Source organism: Etheostoma cragini, chromosome 22 (assembly GCF_013103735.1).
Source record: "Etheostoma cragini isolate CJK2018 chromosome 22, CSU_Ecrag_1.0, whole genome shotgun sequence".
Lineage (NCBI taxonomy): Eukaryota > Metazoa > Chordata > Actinopteri > Perciformes > Percidae > Etheostoma > Etheostoma cragini.
Window position 1 is genome coordinate 318,415 of NC_048428.1, and position 18,732 is coordinate 337,146.

General features: G+C 42.3%; 1 protein-coding gene across 1 annotated transcript in view; it reads left to right on the forward strand.

Annotated features, from left to right (window-relative positions):
• The first annotated feature begins 1,178 nt into the window (after positions 1-1,178).
• LOC117938237 (rho GTPase-activating protein 29-like) overlaps positions 1,179-18,732 on the forward strand; it is a 40,258-nt gene continuing 22,704 nt past the window's right edge. The window contains exons 1-2 of the mRNA XM_034862758.1: positions 1,179-1,417; positions 3,072-3,501. Of these exons, the coding sequence (XP_034718649.1) occupies positions 3,171-3,501 (331 nt within the window). The 5' untranslated portion in view covers positions 1,179-1,417; positions 3,072-3,170. The remainder of the gene's footprint in view (positions 1,418-3,071; positions 3,502-18,732) is intronic.

Below are 18,732 nucleotides of genomic sequence, written 5' to 3' on the forward strand. Positions count from 1 at the left end.
GCTCAGTGGCCAGCAGCAAGAAGACCCTGCAGGGTTAGGGGGGCTCAGTGGCCAGCAGCAAGAAGACCCTGCAGGGTTGGATCCCCGGTCGGGTCCTTCAGGGTCTTTCAGGATCCTTCAGGTCCTTTCTGTGTGGGTTTCCTCCCACCAACAACACATTTGAAGAAATTGCACTTCAAACTGTGTTAATTGCATGTGACTAATAAAGATTTCTTCTTCTTCTGAAATCATCTACTGCGTTGTCATTTCCATAAATAAAGTTGTGCCAGTCGTACAGAGCCCTAAACATGTAATCAAATGTTCCTCCTCTGATGCACCTCATCATAACAGCCTCCCCCCCCGTCGCTGTGGGCGGGCCCGTTTTGTTTAAATCCTAAAGGGGATAACGTGCCATTCAGATATAGTTAAATCACAGACATCTGTATATCATAGCAAATTATTCCAAGCATAAGCCTTATTTAGCCTAGTGGGAAATGAAAAGATTCCCACTATTTGACTTCTTCGACTGCACATCATTCCTTTTACCAGCAGGTGTCAATCATGTGTGTGTTACATGCTACCTCCTGTGCTAGATTTTATGTCAGTGCACATGGCTAAAACGCCTCAAAGGATAAAATCCCAATTCCTTTTTGTTAAACTCACTCACTATAACAGCTCTCCATCTGTGTGTGTGTGTGTGTGTGTGTGTGTGTGTGTGTGTGTGTACGCTGGAACACAGACTTGCTATTCAAGAAGGCCTCTACATAAACTACCTAACAACCAAGGCAGAGCATTGTCTATGCTATTGTCTATGCTAAATAATACGGGAAAAAAAGATATATTGTGTATTTATACTTTTATTGTGAGAATAAAAGTTTAGCAAGACGTCATTGTTTGCATGTATGGGCATTTTCTGTGTCATATATGTATGAATATCTTAAAAGTTTGGAGATATAAACATATCGTAGTAGTCTAATGGTTTCAAGTCAAATCCCCCTTATGTTCTGGAATTTTGTGAACGTTTTGTTCAAAGTGACACCAATACATTGATTTGACATGCAGTTACTTTATTTTGAAAGGCATAACCGGAGGTTCAACAATGTTATTGGTTGCTTGACACTTTAAAACTCCGGGCACCTGTTGAAGGGAGGACTCCACACGAAATCCCCAACACACACACACACACACACACGCACGCGCACGCGCACACACACACACACACACACACACACACACACACACACACACACACACACGTTCCAGCCTAGGTTGCTTCCCATGGAGAGAGGAGCCGGTTGAACACAGTGGAGCTGAGGGCCAGTGGGTGATAGGGACAGCGCTGGTTGTGGAATAATTCGTCCTTCTCAAGACTCAGCGTCGGTCACTTTTCCGCTTCAGGATTTATCTTCGGCTGAAATGTTTCAGGATCCGATGGAAGGTTTGTATTTATGTCTGATAATTTGTAATGTTTGTTAATATTAATAAAAAAAATAACCGATACAAAAACATATAGCTAGGTGCTGATGAACAATTTGACCTAGCTAACATTTGAAGACAGGAAAAGTGTCTCGAGACGGGTTAACTTAACTAACGTTAGCTAGCTGCGTAACGTTACTTTCTGAAGTAATTCACACATTTAGTTCTTCAGTGCTTCCTTTTGCTGGAGGCAAACAGGCAAAACATTTATGTCAGCCTTGAAGAATTACGTTAAAACTTTATTTTGGCCTTAACACACCAATTCGGAATAACTTAACTACACGAAGCATGTAGCCTAAAACGTCCACAAACCCCCCAAAGTTCAGAGTGCTCTTCGACTCACTGAGCTAACGTTAACTCAAACGCGAATGGTGACCGCGATAAGCAGTTAGAAGTGTCTGTAAAAGTCGATACGTGATGACAAAGAGGGGTGTTTATGGATGCCGAATTAACCAGCCCACCCTAACGACCCGACGCTTTTAATGGGGGCTAAGTTAATTTTGTTTTATTTTGCAATAAGCCATTAAAGATCATATGTTTGAGTTTTGAACCAGCAGTGTCGTGTTCTTCGGTTACCTGTGCAACGGGACATGCGCTTAGACGCAGGGTAGAAAGACACATGACTGACAGCCTGGGGAACTCGCACAGACACTTTTAACCCTCCTGTTGTCAAATTTGACCCCCTTTAAAAATGTCTATTTTTGAAATATGGGATTCTTTTAACCAAATTACCACAAAAAATGGATTGGATTCCATTCAGTTGATCACTTTCATTCCTCTGATCTCAACTATTAGTCAAAATAATTCCTAATTTCTGCTTGTTTAACTCTAATATTAGGTGTAATTCTACAGAAATGAGGGTTATTGACCAAGAATTCCAAAAAGTAGTGTAAAACTAGTGGTAGTAAGTGGTGGTAGTGAAAACTAAAAGTCTGAAAAAGGGACAAAAATTTCAAATCTTTGTCCGTTTTTCAACCGACACACAAGGATAATTTGATGTTCGGCTTGTATCTTAAATCTAATCGAATTACACTGCAGCACATATATCAGGAGTTTCTTGAAACATCAAGCAAGGGAATGGAGAAAACAGATGAATATAGAGTGAAAGCTGTCCCTCACAAACTTACTAATTGACTGTCATGTCCTGTGAGGCATTGCTATTCACAGCCAAGCAAACTGTAGGCATAGCAGGGACTGGTTTGGTTTGTCACTTTGTGTTGTGGGTTATAACTGGTATCATTATAATGCTGAGACAGTTTAGTACTACAACAACTACGTGAAGGAATTACCCCACATGTTGTTCAGAACCGAATCTTTGTGAGCTGTTCCCGACAGACAGCAGCTACACACTGATTTTCTTCTGACTGAGCCATTCAAACTCCCTGCAGATTAATCATTGTCCCCATGTTGACTATATACCGAGACAGACAACCCATTTCCCAGGGTTCTGAACACCATGGAAACATTTCTAGTCAAAGTGAAGCAGGAGAGATGAAGACCGAACTAGACCGTCCTGCTAAAACCCATCTGGTAATGTGTCCCGCCTGAAGCAGTCAGCAATGGGATTCCAAATGGTTCTTGTGAGGATTAAGAGTCTTCTCTCTCTCTTTTGGCAGAATCCTTCATCCCTGTTGTGGTGCGGTGCTGGGTCTGAGCACGGAGCTACCCTGCGGGATAACAATCACCAGGCCTAAGGGCCACTGGACCATTTGGACATGCTGGCTGCCATGCTGCGCCAGAGTTCTGGTGGAGGATCGGGAGGCGGCGGTGGCGGCGGTGGCAGTGGCAGCAGCAGCAGCAGTGGCGGGGGTGGTGGAACCAAATTCTCTCTAGGCATCTCCCGACTCTCCAGCTCCAGCTTGGGTTCAGCAAGCCCTAGCAGTGCGGGCCCCCGGGGGCCGGGCAGGGTCTCTAAGAGCGGCTCTGTGAGCCCGGACAGCCCAGATGTCCCCGTCTCAGACCCGGTCTATATTATGCAGCTAGTCAGCGATGTGCGCAAGTTTGCTGATGTGCTTCTACAACTCAAAGAAGTTTTCAACTGCAAAGGTATGTTTGGAAAGAGTTAGCACTGGCATCGCAGGAAATGTGGCAAAATACAGATTTCTGCTCATGATGAAAAGTGTCATCACGCTCTTCTAAACAATACTTATTGAGGTGGCGATGTCTCACACCTGGCATAATGAATCTATGAAATATATTCACACTATTGGATTGTAATACTAACTGCTGCTATTGTGATACCTAAGTGTCTTTTTTAAAAGTGTACTATTGTACCAGTGCTCTCTGCTTTGTCATTGTTATATTTGGCTCAGAAATATGTCCTTTAAAATCTGAACCTGTGGCAGATGGGGAACATGGCCAATAGACAGTGTGAGCACAGCAACAAGGTAACGGCTGTCACTCAACTCTTGTGTACACACTGTTGCTTTCACCACAAGGTACACAGTCCCAGGTCTGGCTACCTGTTTTGTCCCACTGTGTCCTTGGCTGCTCGGTCAGTCAACCAGCCTTATCTCACTTTTACTTTGCTTTTATCTCTCCTTGTGTCTATCTGTCCAGTAGAAAACACAAAAATGTAATAGTCTCTCTAAAAGAATCCTAATTTACTAAACAGTAAGTAGTCACAATATTCTGGTCAGCTTTCAAGTCAAAGCAAGCAATGCCAAGGATTTTGATATAAGATATAGTAAATTACCCTTTGAAGATATTTTAACATCAAATAAGGATTGTTTTACTCTGTACAATGTTCATTGACGCCACATTAAACACGTGAGAGGGTGTTGAAGAATGAAACACCCTCTAAGCCACTAATGTATCCCTCCCTTCGCCGGTGATGAAATAGATCATTTCCAAACCACAGTGAAGATGTGTATTTGTGTGGGCAGACATCACATTCCTGTCTCGGTATGTTCGGCGTTTGCTTTCGGATCAGACCAGGATTTGCTAATCCCCAGACCTGGTTTGGAAAGGTGGAAGTAAGGTGAGGGGGAGGTGCATGTCGTGGTAGCCCTTATTCCCTCATCACCACTGTGCCATGACACCCAAGCCCGGGGAAAGGAATCCCAGCACGATTAATCGACTGCATCACAAACACCACTGCTTTCTTCTGAGAGTTTTAACATAGACTTTATAAAATAGGTTTTAAAGTGCTGCGATGCTCTCTCGTCTCTTTACTGAAGCCTCTGTGTTTACACGCTTGTGGTGATGAACCATGTGCTATAGGGCCAAACAAAATCTACATTGGTACTGCCAATTAGTTTTGTTTTCTCATTGTCAAATAAATCGTGGCAAAGAATCTTCATATCAATTCTAAGCTAAAAAAATAATTGTGATGGATATTTCCCCCCTTGTCGTGCAGGCCTAAATCCCCAGCTCTCTGGAGAGGCCAGTACAGGTGCTTGACCCGGCTGGACATTACAGAGAGTAGGACTCCCACAGACCACCTGTTTTAAGCTTGAGAGACTTTTCAATGACCTTATAATATGCCAAGGATCATTCAGTAAGACATAAGAACTATGCCGTAAGCTTTCATGGCTTCACATGGTTGGTTTGCGACCTAGTCAAGGGTTCAGTTGTAACTTTGTTGTGTTTGAGATCTGACTTCAGTAGATCAACATCCAGCATGCACGCACAGGCCCTTGTTATGTACCTCAGTTGCATAGTTGTCATACTAGACATTTTGCCCTTGCTGCTCGAAGAAACCGGTTTATAATCTCTGTTCTCTCCAAATGAGCAATTTCAATTTAAGAGCATTATACATTAAATGGGTTTAAAAATAAACTTGAAGATAATTCAGAAAACTGCCAGCCCACGCTGCTGCTAATGTTAACCTACAACGTAAAGGTCCAGTAAGCACAAGCTCAATTATGTAAATGTGGTCACTGAGATGCCAACACATGATTGGGAAAGTATTCCCATTAGACGGCTTGTTTTGGCTCAACGCAGGAAAGGGCAGATTTGGAGGAAATAGGCTGATTATGATGTAGAAAACAGACCTATTGAGGAAAGTAGCAAAGAGAGCATTGTGTCTCAAAGTAATGTTTCAACTCCAGGAAAAAAAGTTAGGGGGAATTTTCGACGCATCGGTGATTTTTTACACTGGAATCCCATGCAAACACAGACTTCAAATTAACGGATGTGTTGGTCATATCAGGCAAGTCGTCGTCAATAAACCTCTTCAAAGTGCCATTGTTAAGGTCTGGCATTCTCGGGCTTTAGCGGAGCTGGCTAACAGATTGTTAAGAGTCAATGGCTTGTGCTGTGATTGGATGTGATTTAACCCCCCCCCTCCCCTAATTTATGGCCATATTGTCTCTGCAGCAGTTCACAATAGTTCAAACCTCTCATTACTTTGGCCACTCACTGAAACCTAAGTGAACCCTCCTTTTTTTACCACGCTGGGCCAATAGTCAGGAGCAATATTCAGCTTAGAGCCCCATACCTCTCGCAACACTGCCTGCATTCACAGTCAGCGATGTGAGTCTGACACCCATTGTCCCAGGAGGCGTCTGCAGACTAGCATGCTGCTGCTGACCGGCCGCTTTTGCAGAAATGATACTTTCCCAAGTCAAGAATAGCTGTGGCCCTGGGGGATTGGTCCCTGGGGCTTTATTCAGCCATTAGGAATGTTTTATTTATAAAAAATAAATAAATAAAGTAAAGTTTATTTTTCTAACAATGCACATCGACCATAAATGGTAATTATGATGTAGTTGCTGTTCAGTTGTGGTTGGAGGAAATGACGCATGACTGAAGTTAGATTTTTAGCAGGGCCTGAGAAACACTTTGTGTTTACGTGCCTTCGTTGCTGCCAGGTCAGCGTAGAAGTCTCTTCACTGAGGCGCCACAGTTCGACAGATTTTTACATATTCTTCCTGAAGGTCTTGCGTTGTCCAGTAGACACTTGGAAGGGCTTATTATTTTGTTCTCATTCACAACAGTCAGCAGGATCTGCGTTGCACGTGATTGTTGTGGGTCTCATCATCTATTTTAGGAGCGAGGGTGCATTGTTGTGGCTGCCCGTCTGACTGGGACAGGTGTGTCGTCGATGTTTTTCATGCTCCAACGCTGCCAAGCAGAATCCTAACCAATTCCGTGCGTCAGCTGCTTAAGAATGAAAACAGCACCAGCGAGCCAGTCAGTGAAGCTGCGGACAGGGTCAGGAAAGCTTTTTCATTTGAATGCTACACTTCATGTTCATAGTTCTATTAACGTTCTAAATCTAAAGTAGCTGATAGGGCGTGCTTTTGCACAGATACCTTGTCACGCCTATAAATACCACCTTTCCGGGGATATCTGCCTACACAGCCCCTACTCCCTGCCACACACTGCCCCTGTCTCACATACCCTGCACACATACAGAACACCCACTCGTTGCTTGAAACATACGCCGACAGTGAGACATTACTTCATTAAATTCATTTAAATCATATTTTTTTAAAGAAAGGATGGTTGTGAAACAAGCATGTATGCAAGTAAGGTTTTGTCATGCTTCATCATTATTAGTCACAGTTTTAATTTGTCAATGCTAATGTATGACTACTCGGCATACCAGTCATACCCCCTTTATGTCAGCTGTGGGTTTTACTTCAAGTCACAAGCACTGAGTCACAAGTGTCTTAAGTTAATCAGGAGGCTTTTGGAGGCTCTTCACACTGACTGCATGATTCTGGGTTGTAATAGTTTGACGGGTCGATAATATTAACGCACCTGGCCACTGATTAAGGTAAAAGTTTGCGGCACAGAGCCACAAATGTTTTTAGAGTTACTATTCTTTTTTCCCTTGAAATCATTGGCAGTAAGGGATATGGTACAATGGTTGCATTGATGTTAAACTTTAACTTATACTTTACCGAGTTGCATTTTTGGCTTTATTGTTGTCTTCTATATGAAATGTGCTGGAAAGATGTGAGAAGAATAAGAGATTTTTCTCTATTTGGAAGCTGGTGAAGTATTGTGCCATGATGCTAAAGCTTTGTGGGAAAGTGATCTTGGTCGGGGTCCTCAGAGAAAGCCTAAATGCTATTTTAGCAGTTTATATTCTAAATCACCTCTTGTGAAATACCAGCCTAAAATTAGCCCTACTTGGGCTTTTCACTAACCATTCCAGTCTTAATGGCTGTAACTGTGCTCTGTTTAGAGAGTCTATCCCACTGGGTCTGGGGTCCACTGTTAAGCATTGAAAGCTTGTTCTTGCCTCTAAAAAGGTCCTTTTATGGTGCTTTTACTGTGGCCATATATTTACAGCCACTGTAAATTACCACAAACACAAGACAACTAGTCTTCCTCACTTTAAAGTTGCCTCTTGAAGATCAAGTTACATTCATGGTTTGGGAGTCTTGATTTAATCATACTGTACACTTATCTTCCTTACTAAGCTGCCTAACAGGATTTATTACATTACCTTAATTGTTTTGGGCGATCTTTCTTTATAAGCACAGCTATAGTCTTAGCATTAATTGATGCCGTGCTAGGTTAAGATCTTTGGATCGGTACGCCTGGGATTAAGGTGCAGCGTATTGTGACATATGGCAGGTCCATGGATTCCATCTGCCTGAGGAAAGCGGACATGAAGTCATGTACTTTTAAGCTGAAAATCTTTTGGCTGCGCACAATGTATACAGGTGGCAAAACCATGTTGACTTGTCAAGTTTTATAGCCCAACTGCACTTGAAGATTTGTAACTTGTTTTCAAATTGTAACCCAAGGAAGCTCCCTCTCTGCGTGTCTCTCCCCTTCCTTCCCTCTGGTAAGATTTATGGTTATGGGCAGTGTTTTTGCTGGGGCAGCTTTGTTCTGGGAGGCTGTCGATGTCCGCCACACACTAAGATAAAGCTTCAGGATTCCCACACTACACATGAGAAGCCAACAATTGTGGGCTCTGACAGGGGGAAGGGTGGCCTGTACTTTAGAAACCCCGTTCTGGGGACTTCTTATACACAGAGAGGCTTTCAGTCCACCTGTGTATGTATTAGGGATATAAAAGATGGCCGTATTTTTCAGTATTCAGAATGGCAGATTTAACCAACACCTGATTGGTTGCGTTGTCAGAAAACCTCCCCTAACCTTTCTTGGATTAAGGCTTTGTAAGAAAAAAAAAAAAAAAAAAAAAGATGGCAAAATGATCCTCTGAAGAAGATTAAGTAGCCCTTGAATCCGTAGCCTCGACCCCTGCATGGGATTAAAGTCATCTAGAATTAGGCCGGGGAAAAATTAATTAACATCCTGCATTTTTAAAAGGCATCTGGGGCGCAAATTATTTATCCACTAATAAACCAATTTGATTCAGATGCATCCACTAGTGGGCATACAAAATGTACGAGATGTCTTTAAGATTCATGGCCATGTTTGTAATAATAATAATAATAATAATTTGTAATAACAACCTCATACAACACAATGTATCTTTTTTTGTGGTTGAAAGCTTGATTTGCAAACGTTGTTACGCAACAGCTGGCCATCACAGATTGAATATAAAGATACACATTTTTTCTATTTTTTATGCATTGTACTTAATCAATTCTTAGATCAGCAAAAGTGATACTGATCACAAATCCCTATGTCATCAGGACCTTGGACTGGAGTGTTGTGTTTTTTGCCTCCAACGTATCCTTCCAGGCAGCTAACCCTAAGCAAAACCATTGCCGCGCTGCCTGGAAGGAGATGTTTGGGGGGGACACCAAACACGGTCCGGAACTCCTTAAGTCTTTTTGTTCTGTTATTAAGGAGCCTATCTATGTGGGGAAAGATAAGGCCGCTCTATATTCACCTCAACTGCGCCCTTGGCGAGTGAACTTTGCAAGAGAGAATTTGTACATCAGAGTCAACCATAGTGAATTGGTAAGGTGATGCAGGGGACAGGTGTCTGTTTCAGTTTCAGCTTGTCCTCAAAGTAAGTAATGGGTTTGAACATGCTGTTATGTTCAGTTCAGCACAGACACTAACCGTTTACTCACGGCATGACGCAGGTATCCCTGCCTCCCTAGTCTTTCAGTAAGATTGGGGTAAATAGTTTTCAATCTTAAACACTGATTTTGTGTTTTTTTTTTTTTCGGTTTCTTTAGATGGTAAGGGAATTCCCTGTGTAGCAAGGGCTAGGCTGAGGATAATTGGCCTTGTTTGTCTGCCAGAACCAACCTTAGGGCATGCTTGCATGTGCCTGTGTCAGCCCCATGCTGGGTACAGCTCAGAACTCGTTAAAGGCCAGTGGAGCTGACGGGGGGGGGAGAGAAGGATAACCAGCCGCTGTCTTTTTCCACAAGGTTCTGTACCTTTAGGAACTCCGTTGCTGTGCTCAGTGAAAGGAACGGAGACCCTGTTTGATGTGGAGGCAGACAGACCGAGCGTGAAGCATAGCCAGGATCAATTGGAGTCTGTCCTGTCTTTTGAGACTCGAAAAGGTCTCGTTGGGGCGTAGAAAGGGCAGGGAAGGAAACTGGAGCTATTGGGGTGTGATTGAACTTGCCAAAGCATCTGGCACGTAAGCAACAATACCCTTATCTCTCTTGAATCGGCTTCTCCATACGGATTATGCCTTCCTAGAACCTTCCTAGAACCTTTTCACCTAAGCAATCATTAGGGTTGAATTTAGGAGTCTCTAAATCTGTGTCTTTCATAACTTTCAATTTATGACGATGGGGCCCATTCAGTTGGCCCCTTGGCATTAGATTTTTAATACCCTTTGAAAGGACTGACAGGAGTCTATCAGCATTGGCTCCACAGCCCTAAATGCTTTCAACCCCATGTAAGGCCGGTATCTGCTTGAGCTTTTGATTGTAACCTTGGTAAGAAGGAAAACATTGTCTTGTGCTCATAGAGGGTCCTTGTTTTTCTTGAACTCCTGATTATCTTCTTTATCTGAAATCATTCTTGAAATGCGAGGTATATTTTGTCCCAATTCCGTTCTTATAAACATTTGAAAGTAATGCCTTGACAGTTATGAGAATACGTTTTCTAGCGCACACTTTCTAGCGCACAAAGCCCGTTCTCTCAGGATTAGGATGCTAGTAAAGCTAAACAGTGTCCTCTTGTTCTCAATGCTGTGTTTGTCCCCCAACCTCAGCCCCCCTCACCTCCCAGTTTTTCCCCTTGACAGGTGTACTAAAGGGGCCCATCTTTGTACTAGTTGGGCACTCTCCCACCTCCCATCTCGCTGGCCTGCTGATGTTCCTTTGCCTTCGTTACACAGCTTGGGGAGCAACTGTAGTCTCTTCAGCCCAGTGCCTGACTAGTTTGGCTGCGAGCTCGAGGTTGGACGGTGGGGGCATTTGTAGTTTTTCTTCAAGAAAGCATAGTTGGAATGCCAACCTTCAGAGCTTTGCATCAACAGTAGGCGGTGGTGGAGATGTGGGGTGGGGGGGATATCCAGATAGAAAGGTTGCCTGTCTTTCCTCACTGTGACGGACAGCTCCAAAGAGAAATGAAAGAGGGGGTAAAAGAAATTCTTCACTTTGCACTGGGTATCTCATTTATATGCGAACGACTAAAAAGAGAAATACTCAAGGGTAAATGTGGTTGTTAACTAGAATGGCATCTTGGAACTTTTTACGAGGCTTTTGGACACTTTTGGACATTCGGATCACCTAATTTTCCATTCAGATCTTTATTACTGGAGTTTGCAATGTGTCGTTATATCTTGTGATTCATCTCCAGTAGTCAAACATAAGCATTATCTATCTTCAGACTTCATTGAGCATAATTTTCCATTCACTTTTGGTTTCCTGAGCTAACGGCTAACAAGCCTTACAAAGGCTGTAGCCTGCAGAGTGGGAACATAAAAGCCCCCCACCTCGGTGGAAGGTGATGTGTGTCTAGCCTCCAGCTCTTTTCTAAACGCCAGCTCTTTGTGCATGCAGTCATGGGAAAAAGTGCTTCAAAGGTGAAGCAACAGGGAATGCCTCGGAATGAGCATATAATTCTGGGAAGGCAAAGTCACCCTGCCTTTTACCAGCTGCATGTAATCTTCTAATCCGTAGAGTGGACCGCCGGTGGTCTGTCGACAGAGGTGGACCAGGGCCACTGACCACAGGAAGTATGCTGGGGAGGGGATATCAAGAGAGGTGTGGGCCACCCATTGCAGTGACCCTGCCCAAGTGTTAAAGGTTAAGTGGATCCATTTTGCAGGACCCCCTCATTGTTGGGCAAATGGTCTAAATTTGGATTGAAACGATAAGGCCATTTTTAGCATCATGCATAAATTCCCCGTAAGAGGCCGTTATGTCGAGGGGGTAATGTGAAATAATGTGGCATTTCACCCTAGAATATAAAGAAGAATCCATTTGAACAAAGCAAAGATTATTGAGTCTCATAGTGATAGATTATTAGACCAACATTTAGATAATTGTCTTTTGAAGACGGGGGCAAGTCTCAAAGGAGCCCCTTGAAACCTAGCCTTACCCTCGCTTTTGAGGAATGCACAATTTCTTTGAAACAACTGCCACTACAGAGTCCTAGTTCTTTAGGAGTGAGTAGCTGGAATGCCCAGCTGTGGTCTGACTCAGTAGGATGGGCATTGGGAGGTTTTGATTGACTTTGGTCATGACTAGCCTGTTCAGCATCCTAGTGAGCCCCTTTTCTGCCACGAGCTGCTTGCATTTGATCGGACATCTGCAGACCCAGTTGTGACATGTTTAGTGATTTCACACTTGCCTTTTGACAATAAGCACCCCTCCGTTCCATCAAATGTTTTGAAGCATAGATAATACATTGCTCCCATAATTTGCAATGCATGACTGAGCCTAGCTAGGGCCAGAGCGAAAGGAATGTTGCCAAGTCATATTGTGTCAGGCACTAGTGGAAGTTTTGTTCTTCAAAGAGTCAAGCCATTGATGCTTAGTCCCCAAACTGAAAGAGTTTATTTATGGTACGCATCAAGAAAAAGCATCATCTTTCTTTCTTTATTTATTTATTTAGTTTTTTAGCATTGATAGCCTTGAACAACAAAGATCTAGCCTACACATTGTGGGCAGATGTTAAGTATTACAAAAATGTTCACGTTGAATGATTGGGTGTCAGATACTTTAACTTTCCACAAATAACTTTTTTTGTTCTTGCCCCAATATCCTTCCGTCCCTCTCCGTCTTTCCTTTGGATGCAACCAGACTGACACATATATTCAACTACCTGTATGTCTTGTGTATTACAGATGAGAATGCTGACTGTTACAGTCTGTTACAACATCTGTTGTGTAACAACAGTAAATCAAACTCTGGTGTACTGTGTGTTAAAACTGGACCATTGCGTCAACCCTGCAGGTTAACATGGACCTGTATAGAGGCTTGTAGTTTGCAGGGTACCAAAGAAATAAGTTCACATTGAAATACAGGATTGGCCTGAGGTTCAGGGGGTGTAGGGAAACTCCCAAAGTAAAGACTGCTGATTCACAAATGTCCCAGCCAGAAAATATTGCTATGTCTACAGGTTGCATTGCGTCCCTACATAGACTAAATTATTCTAAGGATAACATTTGATCATATGGGAGTCTCTGGCCTTATGTTTGTAGGTCAATAACCTTTCAATGTCGAAGAGTCTCTGCTCCAGAAAAGCATCAGAATGTTTTGGTATTGAGGTGTCATCTCGATGGTGAATGATCCGACAATGTTTTCATTATGGATCCCCCTCCACCCCTCAATCCTGCAACTCCCGTCCCTGCTCCCTTACAAGAGGCTGGAATTTAGGGTTTCCATGACGCTAATGAAGTAAAAACCTGGCAATGTGTTACTGGCAGCCTCAGAGCAGCTCCTGATCCGCGGCCTCCTTCTCATCAGGATCAGAGTCTGGTGCCCCTGTAGCCTTCATTCACCAGGGCTTATTATGCCCAGGAATGTCTCTCACTCACTCCTTCTCTCATAACCCCCACTGAAGCAGGGATGTGGGGTGCAGGGCTAAATTTGGGACAAATCCCAAGGGAGAGTTCTACCCCAAATAACACACAACCCCCCCAGCCCCTATACCCAACAAAACTTCTCCTCTATCACTCCTAACCATCAAACATGGACAAAGAGACACACACACACACACACACACACACACACACACTCCAGTCCCTCTTTCCTGTGAAAAGCTGCCGTTGTGATTTATTGTTCCATAAATGCTTCATGTGACAGACCCATAAGGTGACCAATCCACTGTTTGCTATTGGCCCCAGGGACAATAGTGAGTTTTAGGCACTCAAACAAGTCCTCATGCAAAACTCAGTGGTCTTCCCTGGGGTAAAAAAAAAAGATTGCTTGTTTACTTTTCAGTTTTCACATGGGTAATATTTGCAAATTGAACCATCTGATGTCATTGCGACTTCTTCCACCACATTTTCCTTTCCAAACTTTATTTTTCCCGTCATAAACATGACAATAACACAAATGCACTAGTCAGATGTTCCCTTTAACCGCCCCTCCCTGGTGGGAACGAGTCTTCTTCTCTTTGTGGCTCATGCAGAATGGCAGTTTAGGGGTTAAATAATCACTCTCTGGTACATTATCCTGGGTCCTGCTGGGCTGGTGGACGCAACCATAATGTCTTGCTAATTAGCCACCATTTAGGATGGTCCAATAGGCCACACAACCGCCATTGAAGAATGCACCCATGGAGTTTTGCAAAGGAAGGCCCTCTGTCTCGTGGGCATTCATGGTTTAGGCTTGTCCTTAATAAACCTCTCGCTTGCCCAGGCTTGATGCCTCCAGGACTCAGGATTCAGTTACTTGTTTGATGAATGGGGTGTATATCCTGTGTAGGGAAGATTTAGGCCATTGTGCATATTTTGTCATTGAAAGGATAATGTCCATAAATGGGATCTAAACTGACCAGGCCCAATTAAGGTCTTAAGGGTTGAAGCAGCTCATTGTAAAATCTGACCCTTATCAAATTATTGTGGGTCAGGGTCTTTGTATAAGGCTATAAGAGATAAAGACTTTAAATAATACATTTAGTTAAAGTAAAATCATATTGTGGGTGTATATATATTTTTTAAACATTGAATAAAATACTGGTTAATTGTTCTGTGTTTTTTTTCTCTGAAAAGAATCTAGTTTGTTTTCTTTCAATGCAGACTTCCTGTCAAGTATTTTCACTTAAAGATTTTTCATATATATTTTGACCCAGTGTAAATGTAAAAGCACCATTCACAATGTTGTATCGATGTTAATGGAAATAAATACAATCATACATGTCCTACCACTACAAAACCACTTGGCACATTCTTTCTACTTTACTCAGGATTGTGCAGTCATTTTTTTTTTTTAAATAGATAGTAATCCAGGCAATTAGAGCTGCAAAGATTATTTGATTTAGTTGTCAACTTTTATATGAATCGTCGACTATTTTGAAAATCAGTTAGTCGGTTTGAGTAATTTTTAAGACAAAAGTATCATTTCTTTGATTTCCAGCTTGTTAAATGTAAATATTCTCCTCTGGGACAGGAAACTGAAAATCTATGAGTTGTGGCCAAAACAAGACGTGAGGACGTCATCTTGGGCTTTGATAAACACTGATCCACAGATGGATTTTCTCCATTTTCTGACATTTTGTAGACCAAGCAACTAACCGATTAATCAGGAAAATAATCTACAGACTAATTGACTATGAAAATGAGCATTCTTTGCAGCCCTACGGGTGACCAACAAACAGAATGACCTCTGTACGTTCATGTGCATTGATTGTATAGAAGTGTTGAGTCTCCGTTTGATCAGAAGCAAACCGCTGGCCCTTTTCCTGCCTCGTGAGGAGTTGGGCAGCTGAAACAAAAGGACAAGAGGCTTTCATCACCAAAAACCACTAGGTCCTTGGCACTAGAAATGGCAACGGATGAAGATGGATGAAGATGGTTGCCATGGTGAAAGATAGGACTCTCCAGGTCCTGAAGCCTTTGGCAAGTTAGAAGCAACAGGGAATGTTGGCATGGAGTAGTTCATGGGGAAGTGGAACAGTCTGGCGTTTGTGCTGTCTTATGTCATCATTTTGGTGTGTCCTGGGTTTTTAAGCAGCTGTGTGCTTAATATTCACCTGAAATTTCTGGAATTGCCTTGTGTACTACAGTTGAGGCCAAAATTATTAACCCCCCTTATGAAATTATACACAACTCTTGATTTCTCCATGGATATTATGGAGCTAGAACAGTGACAGTAACCTGTGGTATTAAAAATAAAATTTGGCATTGAAAGAACAAATATTGGCATTGAAAACTGTTGAACTGAAGTATAAAACACAAAAATCAAAAAGTAATAATCTCTTAATCCTATGATATTATTTCACTTTGACGTTTATTTGCATCATGATGGGTTTTTCAATGTCAATTTAAATTTTTTATTGATGTCCGTGTCTTTTCAAAGACAGTTTCTTTTTTTACGCTGTCAAGATTTTTACAATGTCACTTTTTTCAGTTTCAACTTTCTGTCACTGTTTTGGCGTAAGGAGGAGGGGCCTGAGGGGAGGGACAAATGGGGCGTGGCTTGTGGGAATTTACATAGGCTACTGGTGAGAGACCACACCTCCAGACGAATGAGCCTCCACTACCTTCTTTCTGAGCTCAGGACAGATTTCCTTTGTCTTTGGCATGGTCTTTTCAGTAGCCTCTCAATAATGTGTTCAGGTGCCCTGTTCCTTGGAGTCTTTTTTTAAAGCTGATTGAACGCTCAGGTCTTGCTAGGAAGCCAATTGACTGCACAGGTGTTGTTTGAAAGCTTATTGGTTAATTAAGTGTGTTTTGAAAGCAAAAATTCACATTGGGGCTAATATTTTTGACCAACCCATTTTTCACTATACCTGATATAAAGCATGCCAAACATTATATTAATTAATTATACTATATTTCAAAATAGACCACAAGCTACCAAATGGCATTGGTGAATGTTTTATTCTATGTTTTATAATTTTACTTGCCAGTGTTCTTGCAGTGTTGTTTCCCGGAGTTGTTGCACCTTATCCAGTTACTCCAGCGCTTTGGGTTCATGTTCAGTGGCCCATTGTTGATGTGCAGAATGTGATGATTGGCTGCGTTGAAGTTGTCAAAAAGCAGCAGCAAGTTTAGCCATTTGGCACATGGGTAATGACTTCCGTGTCTCATTCATAGAGACAAAAACGGGCTGCCATAGTCCTATAAGAACGCTTCAACTATAAAGGAAAAAGTCTGGTCCTCTATAGCTTTTTGTTGATTGTTAGTTGGGGAAGTTTGGATCGAAAATTGATTTGAGTATTGTTGTGACCTGTTGGTCAATGTGAACTTGTCACTTGCTGGTCAGTTGGCTGGATTTTTGGGTCAGGAGTGGACTCAGCTAGCATTGTCATGGCAGCCGCACAGACCCAGCATTATTAGCCCCACTGGCGGCACTATTTGTCCCACTCCAAAAAAGAGGGCTAATGAATAAAAGAAAAAATGGGAGACAGCTAAAGTCTTTCTGATCCCCGCTTCCATGAAGGGGTAATCCAGGGGTGATCGTCAGCACAAAATGTGGCTTTGACTGGCTGTATCCATTCTTTTAGTGTGTCTGTGTGTATGTTTGTGTGTGTGTGTGTGTGTGTGTGTGTGTGTGTGTGTGTGTGTGTGTGTGTGTTTTTTGTTTTGTTTTCACTAACCTTTATATACTAGGAAGTTACTAGGAGATCTGAGTGACTAACTGTTGGCAAGTCACATCTAGTACACAAACCACATACCTGAGATGCCATGTTTTCTATTAACTAGCTACCAATTGCAATAAAAGGACAGTAGTCATGTTAAGTTATGCATTTGACTGTCAGGTTAGCACCCTTTTTAGTTCAATGTGTAGCTTTGCTGAGTTGTGTGCAGTCCCTCTGCCATCTCCACTTTATGGTGTAGTTGCCTAGACAGACAGTAGTCTGACATGGCTGCCATGGACACTCTTTCAACCAACAAAGCTGGAATGTCATGTAGTAATCCTTTTTCCAATGAGGTTGCACCATTCATTTAAAGCTGGGAGATTTCTGAATAGCTGGGTCCTAGGTCCAGTCTGCTCAGGGTTTATAGCACACGATACAATGTTAAGCCTCAGTGTTGAAACACAGTACAAGTCCCGTACTTAAAGGATTTTTCAAACTGAAGACACAATTCATAGCATGAAATAGCGTCATGAAAAGTCCTTGCAATTGCATGCTCTATGGCACACCAAATTTATTTCACAATGACTGGTAACAGAGGAACACTGAACAACAATGATCTTTTATCTTTTTGGTCTAATGTTACCCAGGCTAATGGAAGGTGTTGCTGCTGTCAATAAGATTTCAGAGCTTGATATCCACTACGCTGCCTGACGATGTCTTTACGAAGGCCATCGTAGTAAATGGTTAATTGAGGGTTGACGTTAGTTGTTAATAGGGCTGTGCAATCTATCGATATAATATCAACATCAATATATGAGGCTAGATGTTGTCTTACATGTTGAATATCGTGATGTGACATAAGTGTTGTCTCTTTCTGGTTTTAAAGGCTGCATTACAGTAAGTGATGTATTATTTGCTTAGTCATTGTTCATCAAAACTCTCATCGAAGCATCAATAGTCAACCCTGCAAAAAAAAAAAAGATAGAAAACAAAACTTAAGTCTTACTTGTCACAAACACACAGTACAAAATTGTGAAATTCTATTTCAGTTTAACCAGTCCTAAGTGTTAGGAGCAGTGGACAGCTAATGGCATCAAGGGAGCAACTTGGGGTACTGTGTCTTGCCCAGGGGTGCTTTGACATGTTGCCGGAGGAGCCTGGGATTGAACCGCCAACCTTATTTCAACATAGACTTGTATCGTCAAACGTATCGTGATATCTTGTTTTTTCCATACATGTATTGCTCTTGCATTTTCACTTCTATACATTGACGTGGCAAAACCAAGTCATGTGTTTTTGTGTAAGAATCTAAAGTGCAAGTGTACTCTATAATCCACATCCATCAAGGGCTTGGTCTACACTCACCTAAAGGATTATTAGGAACACCTGTTCAGTTTCTCATTAATGCAATTATCTAATCAACCAATCACATGGCAGTTTCTTCAATGCATTTAGGGGTGTGGTCCCGGTCCAGAATATCTCCTGACCTTGTCCAGACCATCTCCTGAACTTCAAACTGAATGTCAGAATGAGAGAGAAAGGTGATTTAAGCATTTTGGAGCGTGGCATGGTTGTTGGTGCCAGACGGGCCGGTCTGAGTATTTTACAATCTGCTCAGTTAATGGGATTTACACCCACAACCATTTCTAGGGTTTACAAAGAATGGTGTGAAAAGGGAAAAACATCCAGCAGTCCTGGGGGGGGGGGATGCCTTGTTGATGCTAGAGGTCA